The sequence below is a fragment of the Thermobia domestica genome, chromosome 10 (genome assembly GCF_964235325.1).
Source record: "Thermobia domestica chromosome 10, izTheDome1.hap1.1, whole genome shotgun sequence".
Lineage (NCBI taxonomy): Eukaryota > Metazoa > Arthropoda > Insecta > Zygentoma > Lepismatidae > Thermobia > Thermobia domestica.
In genome coordinates, this window is record NC_137463.1 from 190064142 (window position 1) to 190082067 (window position 17926).

Sequence of the window (17926 nt, forward strand, 5' to 3'; positions counted from 1 at the left end):
TTTTGGCCAGGCGAGATTTTGTCCGGCGAGGTTTTGGTCCGCGAGGTTTTGTACCCAAACCTGAATTCGGTACCCTAAGAAAACTAAACTGATCACATTGGCATGGTAAAATGTACTATAACACAGAGGGAAGAATGAATAGTTTACTTTGTGTGTGTTTTTTTTAATTAAAAAAAAAAAATAGAATATAATAAATGTTAATAAGAAAGTGAAAACTATGGAACTTCAGAGGAAACAATGAAGTATTACGATGGCAGTAGAAAATAAGAATTGGAAGGTAGTCAGCGAGAGAAGTGGTCTTAGAAAAATGGAAGAATATATTGAGGACTTTAAAAAAAAAATCTTTAGTTTAACGTCCGACCATTATGCCTGTTGCTCTGGCTTATAAAAAGCACGTATATGCTTGTGATTTGTTGCTTCTTGTACAGCAGTGGAAGTGATGAATCACTAGCCAAACATATTTTTGAACAGAGAAAGGACACTATTATTATTATTATTATTATTATTATTATTATTGTAAGAGAGAAAAAAGAATAGTTACTTGAAAGTAATAAGAAAATGTTAAATTTAGTTATCCAAGTCACTGTTATACTAGTTTAGCATTGAATTGGAAACAAACATATGTATATATTTTGATACGTGGGTGATATGTAATGAGGATTTTTATTTTTATTTTCTAGGAAAGCCTTATCCAGTTGCGTACAAACTTGAAAAAGCAGCTGGAGATAATAGACGCTGCTGAGAGATCACATCAGCGAACAGCGTCGGCGCGGTCGGATGATGGTTGGGTAGTTGTACCTCGACAAGACCACTGACCACAAATCTAGTCATTTGTGTTTGGCCATATTGCTCAAATGCCAGAACTCGTTGCGGAGTTCGTTCCTGATGGAGTGCAGTGCATCACTGCACGTTATGCTGCTTCTGTGAAGAGAGATTGGAAACCAAGTGTAAAATGGCTGTTGAGTTGTTTGAACAAAAGGTTTAGAGGAAGTAATGAAACAAAAACTGGTATTCGTGGTCGTGTTGTAGTATAAACATACTACTGAGAACGTCATCTCATGAAACAGCTCAGCTGTGTACTGATCTTTTATTGTGTTATTTTCAAATCATAGTCGACAATACCCACCTGTTTTTCTGCACTTCCCTTGGAGTATATTTCTTAAGATCGATCTATTTATATTCCTAAATCCATCAGCTCAGATCAAAAGTCATTTTAGTTGAATTAAAATTCGTTCAATATGAGTTGTTAACCAATTATTCTTTCGAAAGTATGGAGTGTTCTTGATTAAAAATGTGTAATTTTCCCCATATTCAATTGATTCTGCAATTGAAACAAAGAATATGGATATTATCTTCTCTGATATAAGAATATGTTGTTTCGAAATGCCAGTTAAATTCGTATTCATAAATTGTTTGTTCTAGAATGTCATATAAGGGTATACAACTCATATATGAAGGTATGTATTACTTGCAGTACAAAAATATAATGTAAAGGTTTATGTATAGCAGACGAAGAATGTGACTTTAATTTAAGTATAAACGTTGTATGTCTTTGCATTTAAAATGCATAAAAGCATGAAATACAACACACGTAAAATATTTGCAGACTGAACATTCTAATAGACTATTTGTTGCAGCTAAGAACACGAATTATAAATCAGTTAATAAAACGTATATTTTCATTTCATGTTTCTAAAATATGCACTATGGATAATGTGCCACATAAAGACATGATAAAGAAGTCTGAGAAACGAAGAAGTAGTAGTTCAAGAAGGTCTGTGTCTTCTGAGTTGACCAATTAGAATACAAGTTTCACTGCCTTAAAGAAAATTAGTTTAAGTTACAAAAGTTAGTAATGAAATCCTGTAATTCATTGGTAAGTGTTCGGAGAAAGTATGTTTTCTAAGGAATGATATTTTAAAACGTAATTGTGTAATTGTGTAAAAAGAATATTAGTACATAGTTCGTAAGAGGTAAGCAATTGTTAGATAACATATAACATGCCTTACTAGAGGGATGTCAATACATTTTGTGAGGAATTATCTATCTACATATGTAAAGTGTACATTATGATTTTAAAAAATTGGCAAATAGGAATTTTAATATGTTGGAGCGTGTACCAAGATACTCACTATAATTAGTGAAACAGATTTCTTGAATCTTCTAGAAATATATCCTGTGCAAATACTTGCATTCCAACTGAAAAGAAGTATTGGAACAAAAAGGATCTAAAGTATTGCTACAATATGCTGAAATTTGATACACATTGACAAATATACTATATTTCAACATTCTCTCTTTAGTTTGTCTCAATCTACTTTCCTATGTTCCATTAAAAAACATGTTAGGAAGTATACCAGAGCTTATTGAATGTCCTTAAGATTTTATTAAAGCTTTAAGTAATTTGTATTACAAAAAAGTAATTCTTTTTTAAACTGTTGCCAGTTTCTGCATTTGTATTCCATTCTATGTATTTATTCCATTAAATTTGGACTACTAATGTATTGTTTCCTAATTAATTATATAGTAAAACTTAATTTAAAAATGCAATACTTACTACTGCGCCCTGTGAATTTTTGTAAGATTTATGATTTCGACATCGTCTTGATGCCCTTTTGTGATTCCATTTGGCAATGGGTTGGCATTGAACCACAGAACAGTATGTAAATAGTTTAACTTCGGAAATGTGCCTGCAAATGGCTGGGGAAGCTTGTTATGGTATCTCATTGTTGAATTGCCTGCAGTTTACTCGAAAATTGGGAAATGTGACATATCATTATGTTTCCCCGAGCCTGTTATGGGTTTAAAAAAAGAGTACTAACTTTGTCATTCTGCAGATTGCGTAAGTTTGTTTTGTGTGTGTCCATATGGAGCTTTATATTAAGTGCTAAATCTGCAAATGCCGACAGAAAACGGGAAATAGGAATTAAGAGTCTATGAAATGAACTTTAATTATAAACAATAATTTAATTTTACACATATGTTAATTTCCTAACTCATATTGTAGCCAGATGCTACGCGGCTCCAGTTCGTTTTTACCTTTTTAAATACTTCAATGAAAAACAAGAGAGCGTAGCGAAAAAATGTTTCTGGGTCAATGCTATGAAACAACTTTTAGTGTGTCATTTATAAACCCCTTACCAGATCTTGAAGCAACTGCGAAAATATTGAAGGGTACAGTGATCTGGTTTCCAAAAAGAAAGGCATATGGTCTCATTATCGTCAATTCTACTGCCAGTCTCTAGTAATATGATACGCGATCCGTAGTTGGTTGGTTTTTGATATCGGGAAATTAAAATGCATCTGGAGGAAGACCTGTTTTTCGAGAGGAACATTTATCATTGAACATTTAACTTTAGGAAAAGCCTATGAGAATCGTTCTGTAATGACTTCGGTAATGAATTACTATCACAGATACATCCCATTTTAGTCTTATCTTTTGACCTGGGACCTCGTAATTTGAAGATGAACGGTATACTTACTTATAGTTAAATAATGATACTTGGCACTCATGCAGAGAAACACTTCTCTTTTTGTAAAGTGGTGGTAGAGAATTCGTCATAGAAGTTTTATTATTATTATTATTATTATTATTGTATCTATTGAATTTGTCATATATATTTCAATATATCAATAATGATATAAACAGATCGTTGCGGGACCAATTCTCTTGATAAAATACTGACAAGTAAACCTTACGTTTGGGTGAATCGAGTTGCTGACTGAGACACATATGAGAAAGTAGTACTAAATGTGGTCAGTATTTCAGTGAAGTTATAGCTGCGAAGCTCCAGGGGTTTAGGAGATACAGCTACCAGAACATCACATGGAAGTACAGAATAGTCTTCATACAGTTGGAGGTAAAAGCTCTGTAAGACCTCTTGCAATGACAAAAGGTGAATAACAAATATATGGGTACATATTAGGACTAGGGGAAAGTCATATAGTAAGGGTATACCTGACGGCGGCCATCTTGAAATCCGCCATTTTGAATTAAGGCTAAGTTTTTAAAATAGGAATAGGGTCATGTGATACATGATTTAAGGCGCAAATTTAATCAGAAGAACAATGGTGACGTTAATTTTGATTTACGCCCAATTGGTAAAAAGTTACAGGAAAATTAAATATTGTTGCAGCATATGTATTAGTCCTTTAGCCCACCTTGTAAATTTTGTGTTAATGATAATAATTAAATAAAAAGTAGGTGGATAAATATTAGGTCTATGGTAAGAGTTGCCTTGATGGCGGCCATGTTCAAATTCGCCATTTTGAATCAGCAAAAGCTTTAAACAAAACGCACTGACACCTTATTAATAGCAAATTTTACCATAAATCCAATGGTGTAACCATTTTTGCTTTATCATTAACCAGCATTTGTTATCGCATTAACAAGTTGCTAATTTAAGGAAAAATGACCAAATTGGAATTGTCATAATTGAACTTGGGTCTTTCTTCCAGAAAAGTCCTCAATTAATACAATCAATATGTAGTTCAGAAAAGAGTGCATGACTTGCACAAATGCTCTGCTCACAGTGAGCACACCTGACAAATGCAATCGAGTTACACTTGACACATTTGTCGTTAACAATTCCGTCAAAGCAGTAGTCGTAAGGAGCGATCCATTTAATTTTGTGCTGGTTAATGATAAAGCAAAAATGGTTATACCGTTAGAGTTATGGTAAAATTTGCTAAAAATAAGGTGTCAATGTTATGCGTTTTGTTTAAAACTTTTGTCTGATTCAAAATGGCGGATTTTAACATGGCCGCCATCAAGGCAACTCTTACCATAGACCTAATATTTATCCACCTACTTTTTATTTAATTATTATCATTAACACAAAATTTACAAGATGAGGTAAAGGACTAACGCATATGTTGCAACAACATTTAATTTCCCTGTAACTTTTTACCAATTGGGCGTAAATCAAAATTAACGTCACAATAGTTCTTCTGATTAAATTTGCGCTTTAAATCATGTATCACATGACCCTATTCCTATTTTAAAAACTTAGCCTTAATTCAAAATGGCGGATTTCAAGATGGCCGCCGTCAGGTATACCCTTACTATATGACTTCCCCCTAGTCCTAATATGTACCCATATATTTGTTATTCACCTTTTGTCATTACAAGAGGTCTTACAGAGCTTTTACCTCTAACTGTATGAAGACTATTCTGTACTTCCATGTGATGTTCTGGTAGCTGTATCTCCCAAACCCCTGGAGCTTCGCAGCTATAACTTCACTGAAATACTGACCACATTTAGTACTACTTTCTCATATGTGTCTCAGTCAGCAACTCGATTCACCCAAACGTAAGGTTTACTTGTGAGGGCTAAGATAAAAGGGTGATAAATTCATAACCATATATGTGAGTATTTGTTTTTAACCTGAATATGTACTGTAAGATTCAATAATATAAATGTAATCAAAAAAGTTTGTCAGATTTGAAACTACAGGTCTTATTGTTTGTACTATATTTGGCGTTGGTTCTATATAACCAACATTTTAGTTCTTGTCTATATTTGATAATATTCTGTGCGGTAATAGTTCTCAGTTGTTCATACAATATCATGTTCTGGATCTACACGCAGTTTCATCTCTGTAATGATTGATAGTGTATCAAGGAAGGAAAGAAAATACCCATGTTATGATTTGATTGCCTGTATCCGACATTGAGGAAAAACCAGCAAGTGCTGTCTTACATTAAGATTGAGACGTTATCTCAGAGAATCCATGCCACTTTCTTCATCTCATTCTCTGTAATAAGACCCGTCAAAAAATTGTTTTGACAGGGTGAAGCTCTAAACCCAATTAAGATTAGTAGTATAAATTGAACTATAGAATATGTTTAAATTTTTTACCTACTTTCTTTTAAAAAAATCATTTTTCTCTTCCATTGTACTCATTTCCTTTCAATGATACGTGTTCTTGTAATTATAAAATTTGTTTTCCTTAAATTCGTCAGTAAACTAAGCTAAGCTTAATCCATATTGTACTTTCAGTAATATCATCGGATCATGCACATATTCAAAAATGAACAGAACAGAATTTTAGAAGAAGGAGGCAGTTAAATGTGTTTAAGTTTTTATAGTATATGTTTATGATTTTGTGTGCATGTCACATTTTTCGTTACGTCTGTGAAATAGATTTTTTTCTTTTTAAACAGAAACTCTAAATGTATTTAAAATGAAAGATAGGTATAAATGTTCATAATGTTTTGTCTATTATCGCCTGTCAACAAATGGCAAAATATTTTCAATATGATAAACCGAACGTTGTTTTACAATGTCGATTTCAAAGTGTAATGTATCAAATTTCCTTATGAGAATGTAAATGTAAGTGAAAATCAATATATAGTGTAAAGAGTATTTAACATATTGGTGGCTTCTTGTTTTCTAATATTCCTCACATTTTCTCCATGAATGTCCTAATAGTTTCTTAAAATTTTAAAATTCAAGAAATGTACGAGTAATAAAGTTATTGCTTTTGTTAATAACAGTGTTGAATTGCTTGTATAAACGTATTAAACATATAACGTGTTAATTAATGTTTAATACAGACGTGTGTTTCATTTTTTGTACCGCCATTTTTTTTAAAATTTGGATCATTTAGTTCTACTATTCCATATATATTTTTTGTTATTTATGTAGATGTGGATGAATGTGTGAGTGAAATTTAAATAGTGCCAAGCTTTCAAGTGATATTTCATTTTACTGGAGAAAATCAATTACATGCTTTGACATGAAAATAACATCGATGTTGTATTAATATAATATAGATCTGATTTCATACTATTTTATACTTTAAACAGATTTTTTCGGTTTAAATCTTTTGAGAATCGCATTTGTTCTGAATATATTGGAATTAATCATATCTGATGTGTTAGAAAATCAAATTTAATTTCTGTTATGAGGATTTTTTAAACCTGTACCTATTCATTTGCTTCTGAAAGTGTCTTCCTAAAACTCACGAATAAAATTATATCTTTGTATTTTAATTAATATTATGCTAAATATATGAGCGTCTCGGGGAAAGTTAGCGCCACCTTCTTTGAAATTGGCTTATTAGGTGGAATGGATTGGGATCAAACTACAGAAGAGTATATGGCCGGAAGTGTACCTGCAGATGGCAGGAAAAGCTTGTTTGGTATGTGCCATTATATAGTTTTGCATGAGAATGTTGAACTTTCTTTTCTAGTTTACTCAGAAAATGTAACTTCTTATTGTCTTCTCCCCGAGCCGCTCATATAAAGAGCATAATATTCAGTAAATTGGTTTACAATTGCTATTAATTTATATCATTTAGTACGTACAGAAAATAAAGAACAGGATTATTTTGTTATAAATACTTAAAAAATACCAACAACGAATGTTCATTCATATTGGCCTATTGATTATATGTGTAATTACAAAAACTTACATGTACGTCTTCAGTCTATTTATCGAAGTAATCTTTTGAAAAGATAAAAATGTATGTATATATTTCGCAGTTTTACAATTAAAGATTAAATTTAAAGTTTAAGGGAATGTAATGAAAGTATTGAAATTCGTCTTGAAAGTATTTTAAAAGTGCATATAGTATATTTATATACCTTGACTTTCCTCGTAATGATTTAAAAAAAAACACCACATCCTTAACTATTCCTTTTCCTTATGTTCATTTAACGTTTTAGTACATTTTTGCTCTTATGATTTAAAAACAAAATCGAAAAAAAGAAGTTTTGTAATCTTTGTAAAAGAAGTAGAAAACATTCGAAGGAGACTCAAATATTGTATATTATCATTTTAGGCCTTAAAAATATTGATATTGTTGAATTGAGTTGGTATCTTGTTCTTTTGAGATACAAATCCATTGAATTAAATACCATGAAAGCTGTCGATTGGGTTTTTGAAATTCAGGCTGTGGTCTGTTATTGGCAAAAGTGCATGTAAAGCTTTTAACATGTTTGTAAATATGTAGTTAGCAAGTTTTGACAGTGTGTCAATTTTGAAGTTGTATATTGTTATAAAATAAATATTTTTTAACAAGTTGACCAATTTGAGATTTTTCCGCAAAACATTCTGGAATTAATTACATAAGCACTGGAGAGGTTTGAAGAATGTCTTCGTGTCTCATCCTAAACGAAAGGAAAATCCCAACCTACACTTCCTCGCGGGAGAAAGCGGACAACGGCTTAGGCAGCTAACGTAGTAGGGACAGAGTGACTCCCGTATTAAGGAATCAGCTTCTATCAGATGCCAACAGCCTTCTCGGAGGGCGAATGAGCAGGGGAGGTCGGTACCTTCTTGTTCCTAAGAGGGGAAACTGTTTTAAAAGGCTCATGAACTACAAGGTTGTCAGCGACATGGAGATATGGATAAGAAATGGCAAAACTACATCTTTTTCCCAGGAGGGACGAAGGAGGATAATAAATATAATGGTTGTTCTTCCTGAGGTAAAACATTCTGGAGGTAGAATATTCTTCCGTTCAGATCTCCGGGTGAGGATTACTCTGGGAAGAATCATCAGAGGAAAAAATAATAACTTTTATTTCAGCGTAGGAACGTGGAACGTACGAACTTCACGCTTTGCGGGTAGACGAAAATTTAAAAGTGGAAATGGATAATTGTAAACTGAACACAGTGGGCTTGAGTGAAGTGAGATGATCAGGAAAAAGTGAGATCATATCGGAAAATTATACAATATTCAATTCAGGTAGCGTTAAGGCCGAGAGTAGTGTCGCGATAGCAATGAAGAACGAAGAAGCAAGAAGTGTAATCAAAGTGGAATGCTGCAGTGACCGCTTGATGTTCGTAAAACTAAGTGCAAAACCAGTGCATATTGTGATAATACAAATGTATATACCAACAACCGACCATGATGACAATGATGTAAAAGTAATGTATGTGAATTAATGACATATTGTATCAGGAAGGAAGAGGTAACGTGAACATCATAGTAATGGGAGACTTCAACAGCGTAGTAGGAGAAGGAGCTGCGAATGACGTAATGAAACCGTTTGGGTGGAAGAAACTCACGGAGCCAAATGCTTATCGACTTCTGTAGGCAACATGATACGGTGGTGACGAATACATGGTTTAAGAAAAGCTGTACACGTGGAAAAGTCCAAGAGGTAAGAAACGCTACCAAATCGATTACATCCTTAACAAGCAACGTTTCAGGAATAGTGTACGAGACGAAGACATAACCGGGAGCGGACATTGATTCGGATCACAATCATCTAGTGGCGGAAGTGAAAACCTGGTTAAAGTAAATCAATAAAAGTGGGAGGAGAAGCCAAAAATGGAATTTAGAACAACTAAGAAGTATGGACAATGATGTGAAAGAAGAGATTGAAGAAATATTCTGTGCAATGGGCGATATGGTAGGTAATGTAGAAAATAATTGGGGAAAAGTTAAACGGATTACAGATTCTACTACACACACTACACAATAACATTGACAGGATGGAAAGAGCGCCGAGAAAACCATGGATAACTGAAGCGATGCTTAAGATGATCGAGGAACACAGAAGGGCGAAAGCCACGGACATCAAAGAATACAGAAGGCTGAATAATAAATCGAGGAGAGAGACGGACAAAGCTAAAGAAAAGTACATGGAACAAATACGTGAAGAAATAATGAAACATTAATGGCACGGTAGATATGATCTGATGTATCAGAAAGAAGAAAAATTAGGAGGGAAAGCTAACAAATGTATACGCACGTTTGGAATCGAAAATCAATGAAAAAGGATCCAGTATATTGAAAAGTGAAGTTGTACAAGCCACCAAAGACATGTGTAGGAGGAGAACACTGGAGACTACGATATACCAGCAGATTTGTGCAAGGGATTAGGAGACAATGCAATGAAAGTACTGACTTCACTTATCAACAGGATCTACGTGAGTGGAGAATGGCCAAAGGATTTTTTGCTATTACGATGACTACATTATCCAAGAAAAAGCAAGCAAAGAAGTGCAGCGATCACAGAACCAGTAGTTTTATTTCCCACACTGGAATGATTATTGCGCACATACTGAACAGGCGGCTGGAAAGTAAGGTAGGAGAGATATTGGAGGAAGATCAATTCGGGGCCGAGAAACGAGAAGGCACCAGAAATGCTATCGGGTTGACGAGAATTATATAAGAACGAGTTCTTGATGTAAAAGAAGAGTTGGGTTTATGCTTCATTGATTAGCAAAAATATTTCGACCAAGTCAATTGGAGCAAACTTCTGAAAAATTCTTAAAGAAATCGGTGTCAACTGGAGAGAACGACTACTCATTTGCAACTTCTACATAGGACAATAAGTGAAGTTGTGCTTGAATGAAGGAGAAACCAATAATGTGAAGATTGGAGGAAGACAAAAATGTAGTGTGTCACCCCAGTTATTCAACGTTTACAGAGAATCAGTGATGTAATGGAGGGTATACGGCGTATATTCACCTGTAATTTTTGGAAGCTATCGTATAGCCACCTAAAATTTAGGAGGTACACGAGTATACGCTACATTCGATCCATAGTATATTCACTTCATTGGAGCATACAACTGCTTTTCATGTACTGTAATTCAAAATAATAAAAAAAAATCTCACTAAATAGGTAGTCTTTAGGCTGTTGCCGCGAATAATGTCTAAATTTTTTTTAAATGTTTGCGTTGTTGGGGGGTGAGAATCGAACGAGAATCCCTTCTACAAACAGCACTCAACCTGCAGTAATTTTTTAACCCAAGATATCACATACGCTGTTCCTACCTTCTGAAAACTGACTTCTGATATTATAATAAAATAAAGCCATCTTTTCCAAATGCTTTTCTTGTAAACTGTTTTGATTCTAAAGATTAGTGAGATATAGAGTTGAGTGGTGAGGTGTAGGCCCTACATTCATGTGATGACAGTTTCTACACCCTCTTTGATCCAAATTCAAAGTCTGCTGATTAGATACAATTTCAGTGAGGCAATATGAGATCCAGCCAGTTCCTTTCTAATCACGGAAGGTGATTCCGAAAAAAATGTGGTCTTTACGAGTATTTTAGTTCTAGGGTTAAGAGGAAATTAATGAATGTATTTGCGACAAGAAATCGTTGACTTCGATAAAAATAACAAAACATGTAACCTATCGTTGTTTTGGTTTCGTTCAGATAAAGAATATTTGAAGAAAATTTCTTAACAGGAGGGGGTAGAAAACAAAAGTCAGGAAAAGACTCGGTGGCCCCGCGTAGCGTAGTCGCTAAAGTCTCGCCTTCGGTGCGAGCAGTCCAGGGTTCGATTTCCGGTGGGGCACTCGGTCGAAAAAGTGTAAAAACGCTTTTTCAGGCCAGCCACCCTGAATGAGGTTTTCCTGGGTTTTCCTCATTCACACCAGGTAAATGCCGGGGTGGTACCTAACTTATAGGTCCCAGGCCGCTTCCTACCCTCCCCAATCCTTTCTTCCTTCCCTTTCCCCGGATAGTGTCCTCGCTGAGGGACGTCATCCCTCAAAACGTGACGGGCTAAGATGCCGAGAGCCCAGAAATCTAAAATCCTAAATTAGGAAAGACTTGTAGCGTATGAGCATGTCACAGCAATTTTTGATCATTTCAGTACAACCATCACTTCGAAAATATTTGCTTAGTAGCGTTTTGTCAGTTGATGAATTAAGAGTTGCTTTGCAATTTGCAAGATGTCCAAGGTGTTAGAAAATTGGTTAAAAAGGAAAACAGACAATAGTTGTGTAAATTCCGTTGACGAAAACGTAGAAGCAAAGACATCGAGAACTAGGGAAGAAAAATCCAAAAATGTTAATTTGTCGGCTACTATTTCAGAGAAAGACATAAGTATATTTATTTATTTCACATTATAAAGGTTGTTATGGCATCTCCCGATTGATGACAAAGATGCAGGGATAATGTCCTTCGTTAAAAGCACTGGAAAGGAGACTACTTGGGGCCTATAAGTTATATACCATTCCGACATTTGCCTGGTAAGAATGAAGAAACCCCTCTCTTAGGATAGCTGATCTGCAAAAGCCCTTTTACACCTTCTTGACCGATTTTTATTATTATTATTATTAGTTATTATTATTATTATTATTATTATTATTTATTATTATTATTATTATTATTATTATTATTATTATTATTATTATTATTATTATTATTATTGGAATCGGCCCCAGACTTAAATTTCGCTGGAAACAGCTGCTCGAGTAATTCTACTTCTAAAATGTATTAAGCAGTGATGAAACAGCTTTCAATATCTAAGAAAATGTCTGATCACGGAAATTATAATCTATCTAGAAGAGCTATATTTGCAGATTTTTCTCACTGCCTCCTCGCTTTTAAGAAAAAAAGAAAATCCTTTTTTTTTTTTTTTTTTTTTTTTTTTTAGTTTACAACTTCTATTTCTTTTAGGAAAGACTTTAAGGGGAAGGACGTTGTTTTTGGCTTCCTCTTTGTCTATTTTTCCTTTTTTCCAGTGTGTGTATTTATTTTATTTCATTTATTTAAGAATCACCAGATACATCTCAGAGGCTATTTTATACTGCATATCTAACAACAACAATGGAAAGGTATTGGCCAGGGCCTTTCTAGTAAATACTGTCTCGGCATTTGCCTGGTAGGACTGAGGAAAATTCTGGAAGAAACCCAGTCAGGATGGTCGGAAGCGGGGATCGAACACACGACTTCCCGAATGCAAAGCCAACGGTCTACCACTTGATCTACTTCGCTCAGTAAGATTGTCGTTTGTGATTTTTCCTATTTGAATCGCCCATGATGGGAAACCTAAGCCTCAAAACATCTTAAATGTAGCATTTTTCGAAAATATGGTTTCCTCTGAAATTCACCATACCACTTCTTCTAACTGTTACCTTATACTTTAGTATAATGTAACATGGTTCGAGAATTTGGAACATCCTGTAGATATTCGCAAAATTTTCGTTTGGTAGAGATTTCAAAAATATGTCTCAATTTATTACAGTATCATAGGGGTAGGTCACAAAATTTACATAAATTTTGCCCAAGACAATAATATTCAATTCTAGATTCTATGAAAAATATGTGTAGTATTATCATTTCAGAATTTCGCTTACTTAATCGAAAATATTGAATTATTTTAGGAAATAAGAGTATATTTGGTAGTTTTAGTGGTTTCTAGTTTATTTCCAATGATATCTTGGAGTAAGGAATCTTCTTAAGAAAATCAAAATTTTTATTTCGTAAATTCCTCAGTTCTTAGTTCAGAAAAGTCAACCATAATGTCTTCTTGATTCATCCCTTTGTTTCAATAAGAATTATCTGTTATTGGATCATCCGCAATCACAGCTGCGTTTGAGATTGTGCGGTTCTTTTGGTGTTCAGTAGATAAACTAGCGTCCTATAGTTACGTCATCAAAAATATCCAATTAGGGATTTTCTGTGAAACGGAATAGTGTTGAGAATTTAACTAGTGTCAACAAATAAAAATTGATATTTTGGACTGTCACAGCTACAAATGGTTACAGCATTGCAGTGGGTAACGTTGCTTTGCTCAACGGACATCGGTTTTCCGGAATGCAAGCAAGTCCTTCCATATCAGAACTAGAGTGGTTGGGGGTAAGCCATCTTGCTCAGCTTTGAAGTGCATGGCATGGTAGCAAAGGCCATGGAAATTATTTTGAGAGCACCGATTAAACCTCCCGATTTGTGAGAGGGCTGTAGTTACTTCATCTCGGAAGTCCCGAGCATTGACTGGTGTGAGTGGTATCCAAAATTTCTTCCTTTTCTTGAAGATTAACCAAGTAAGTGACGTAGTGATAGTCCATACCAAAATTTCGTTCGGTATCCAAACTTTCAAAATTGTGGGGTTTTGACAGTGAAAAATGGTGTCTTCTATGGAAGAAATTAAAGTAATTATGTTGCACTAAGCTCAGGAGTTTCCCTCGAAATTATCCATATATACATTCATAATATGAGTGTCAGAGCACGCTTAAAGGGGGGGGGGGGGGGAATTGTCATAGTGTCAGCAGCGATTGTCATAAGAATAACAAATGTAGGTACAATATGTACATATATTTACCCAAAATTTAAGGAATTTTGAAGTTTATAACTGATAGATTTTTTTTTTAACTCGAAAGTACTGCTTATTATGTAACTCAAACTTTTCTTTGCTTATACACAAGAAACGCTTATTCGTAACACTTTGTTTTGAAATTATCCCGGCTCAAGTAAACAATATGGGTGCATTTTTCTTTGGTACCGGTAATGTGAAATTTTCGGCAATAGTTCGAACCTTGATCTCTATATTCTGATACCCAGATTAAGCTTAGAGTATCCATGGAATAATTTTGGAGAATTTAAATTAGAAAACATTAATAACAACCAAATAAATGATCTGATAGCTAGGCGTCCTTGGAAAATATGGTAGCTAGAAACAATGTTATTACAAAGTGAAAGATGTCAATGTATGTAATTTTCTTTAGGTTAAGTTAGTTTAGTTAGGTAGGTTAAGATAGGTTAGGTATGTTAGGTTAAATATAAATTCTGTCTCTCTTTTTCTCTCTCTAGTATGTTTTCTGGTGCTGTGAAAGAAATGTCAGTACAATGGATATAACATGGTAGGATGAGAGGACCGTGCTATGTATATGAGGTAGCTAAGGAATGCGTAAAATCCTGTAGCCGGTCATCACCATGTAGAACTGACATCAACACTGAGTAAGAGGGGAAAAAAAGAGTGCACAAAGCGAACCTAGCTTACCATAAAATAAAGGGGGGAAATATTGTAATTCAAATAGGTAATAGTATACATAAGACCGCTCTTGTTTCCGGTGCTCCAGGATACTTCTTACTCTTGCATTACGTAGGGAAATGATGTTATTTCATGTGCAAGTGGTAACAGAACACATAGGAAACCCAGATCATCTTGTATTCACACTCCAATATAAAGTGTGAATACACCCTGATCTGCGTTTCTTCTGTGTTCTATTACCACTTCCACATGAAATACCATTTCCCTACGTAATACAAGAGTAAGAAGTATCCTGCAGCACAAGACATGCGATATGCGTTATTTCCCCCCCCCCCCACAGTCACATATAAAGTACAAGGGCACTACACATGCACATAGAAAGTACAAGGGCAAATGTGAGGAATAAAAGTAAAGACAATAAGGAGCAGAAGGAGCGCAAGACATGCGATATGCGTTAAATCCCCCTTCCCCCACACACACACGCTCATAGATAAAGTACAAGGGCACTACACATGCAGATATAGAGTACAAGGCCATAATGTGTTAAAGTAAAAAGAGAATAAAGAACAGAAAGCATTAAAAAATCGAGTTTAACTCTACAAAAGAACGTTCCATTGAAAAGCGAGGAGGAAAAACTGCACCTCGTTTTCCTCCTCGAATTTCCAATGAAACGTGTTTTCCAACAGCGAAACATGTTCCTTTCCCTAAAATAGAACCACATCCCTACCAATTAATAAGACAACTTACCGATGCGGAGCAGCACGTGCTCCTGCATCACACCAACAGCACAGCACTTTTTTATTTTATACTTATTTCGACGATCCCACACTTATACAAGAAGCAGTTCACGTGAAACGAAATAACCATTACAATCCTACTTCCATCTTGTTAATGACTTCTTTTTCATACCATGCTGCCACCTACCGCTGCTTATGTCAGTGTGTGCAAACCCATCACTAAAAATGGCATCTGTGCTTAGAGTTCCAAGATGTAATACGATCAGCGAGGAATTTTCCTTAAGTTATACACGTAATTTTAAGCATCATAATTCGCATTGAAATGACCAGAAACTAAAAGTAACCATAAAAAAGCAAACTTCGCGTTACGTTCTTTTCACGAAAACCTGTACGCAATGACTCCCAAACTTCCTTTCTCACTGCAAACACCGCTAAGCAATCATGCATGACTTGGTACTACTAGATACACCTCAGACATTTGCACATCAGCAGTCGTGAAGGTAAACACGACTGAGGAAGAACAACAAAGTGTAAGAAAACGACGTTATTTTTTATTTTCGTATCAGTCGGTAAGTAAATGAAAGTGGGTTTGTTACCCCCTATTTAAGTTCGTAGATACTCAATGAATAATCCCTAAAAGTATGAGCGTCCAGCTCCTTCTGGAACTGATGCGGTCTTACGTATACTATATCCTTCAAAGATTATTGGAGTGTTGTAAACAAAGTCTACTTTCATTTTCATTATTTATTCTTTTTCTTTTATTATTGTCAACCTGAATGATACTATTAATGTATAATACCGTGGATTAAGTAAATTTGTTTTTAATTTCGAAAAGAAAACTTTAATATTAATTTGTGAAATTGGATTCTGATGGGTATACTAATTTATGACATATTAGATTTTTTTTCAAACATTTTTCTGCAATCTTCATGTTAAGAAATTTTAACTGATTATAGAAATAAAGTGTATGAGCCGTAGATAGAATATTTGATTTTTCTTTCAGACAAAGAGAACATTTTACTTAATTTAAGTAGTTGAGAATAGAGTCTTGTACAATGTGTATGAAATACTGATGAGGTTCAGAGCAGTACATGAGCAATACACTCTCTAATAAAATTGAAAAGTAAAGCTGTGAAGAAAGCTAAAGGATGTTTTCTTAGTGCGACCGGAAACGGAAATAACCGAATTCTGAGGAAAAATTTAATTTTCAGTTTTTTTTTTTTAATTTTCAGTTTGGAATATTTAATTTTTTTTCCGTTGCGCTAAATTCAGTTTGGAAATGTATTGAAATTATTTTATTTTTGTAGGACCATTAGAGACCTAATTTAAGATTTCCATAGTCCTCATTGCCAACTCCACTGGGAGGTCGACTTCCTGTGTCGGTAGTTTGTGGTTCGCAACCTTTTCCTCGAAGGGCTGCGGATGACGGATTGCAGACCTGGATGCCGAGCTGTGAGTTGAGATGGAAGAGGCTCTGGAATCATATTCTTTGGGGCAAATTTGAGTTCCATTTTTCGGAGACAACTCGCTTGGTGAATGGATCAGTGATTGTTGGGAGCATGCCTACACGAGCCCAGTAGGTTCGCGGGCACCAGTCGGTGATACATTTGCACAGTCCGGGGTTCTAAGGAAAGTGAACATCATACAGAAATTAGATCATACACCAATCACACTACATTCATTATTTGTTTATTTTATTTTATTTATAAAATTACTAAAATAATAATAATTTTTGTGTAAAATAATACTATTAATATTTTCGCTATTAATGCTCAAAGTTCAATTTTCTGCAATTTCCCGCGCTTGTAACTTGGAAAGAACACCGCTTTCAACTTCGGTGTAATAAATTATTTTGCTTGTTTTCGTGTCTACTTTCAAACCCCAAGTTCTGCAATAGGAATATATATAAAGATAACCAAGAAAGTTCTGTCGCTTTTTCACCCACCACCTTCGAACATCGATATGTCACCTAAGACGTAACTGGAAGATCTAAAATAGTCCCCATCAGCATCGACGATCTTCTGCCGACGTTCTGGAAGGCCATAGATTCCATCGCGGTAGAACTTGGTGGGCCGTGAAGCGAAGAAGGTATCAAGTGCAATTTGTACTTCTACTAGGAATTTGAACTGGCGTCCTCTAAGGTGAGTGTTCAAGGAATTCAACAGGTGATAAAAGGATGGTGCAATGTCCGAAGAGCATGGTGGATGCAATAGTGTTTCCCATCCAAGTCGTAGAATGGGGTTCCGGCTAATCCTAGCCACGTAGGGCTTATTGTTGTCCTGTAACAGGAGGACCCCTTTGCGATTCAGAAGTGCTGGCCCCAGTTTTGAGTTTTTCTTGAACACGGCTCAACTGCTGATAATACACAGTTGCATTGATGCTGTGATCAGCTGGTAGCAGTTAACGATGCACGATGCCACAAGCAGTCCACTAAACACACAGTAGGACCTCCTTCTGGTGCAGTGCTGGTTTCGGCTGTTTTGGAACCGGTTCATGGAATGC

At 35.1% G+C, this 17926-nt stretch overlaps 2 protein-coding genes across 4 annotated transcripts in view; both read left to right on the forward strand.

Moving 5' to 3' along the window:
* The window catches only part of LOC145662896 (mitogen-activated protein kinase kinase kinase 7-like), a 270133-nt gene extending 262106 nt beyond the window's left edge, over positions 1–8027 (forward strand). Inside the window, exon 13 of the mRNA XM_081728891.1 lies at positions 681–8027. Coding sequence (XP_081585017.1) covers positions 681–815 — 135 coding nt within the window. The 3' untranslated portion in view covers positions 816–8027. The remainder of the gene's footprint in view (positions 1–680) is intronic.
* Positions 8028–13415: 5388 nt separating this feature from the next.
* Positions 13416–17926, forward strand: part of LOC145662121 (uncharacterized) — a 95199-nt gene continuing 90688 nt past the window's right edge. Inside the window, exon 1 of one of the 3 annotated variants that reach the window (XM_081727459.1) lies at positions 13416–13695. The gene's annotated coding sequence lies outside the window, so the exon portion shown is untranslated. Of the gene's footprint in view, positions 13741–15920; positions 15994–17926 lie in introns of those variants that run through there. The other 2 variants (XM_081727457.1, XM_081727458.1) reach the window with 2 other exon arrangements.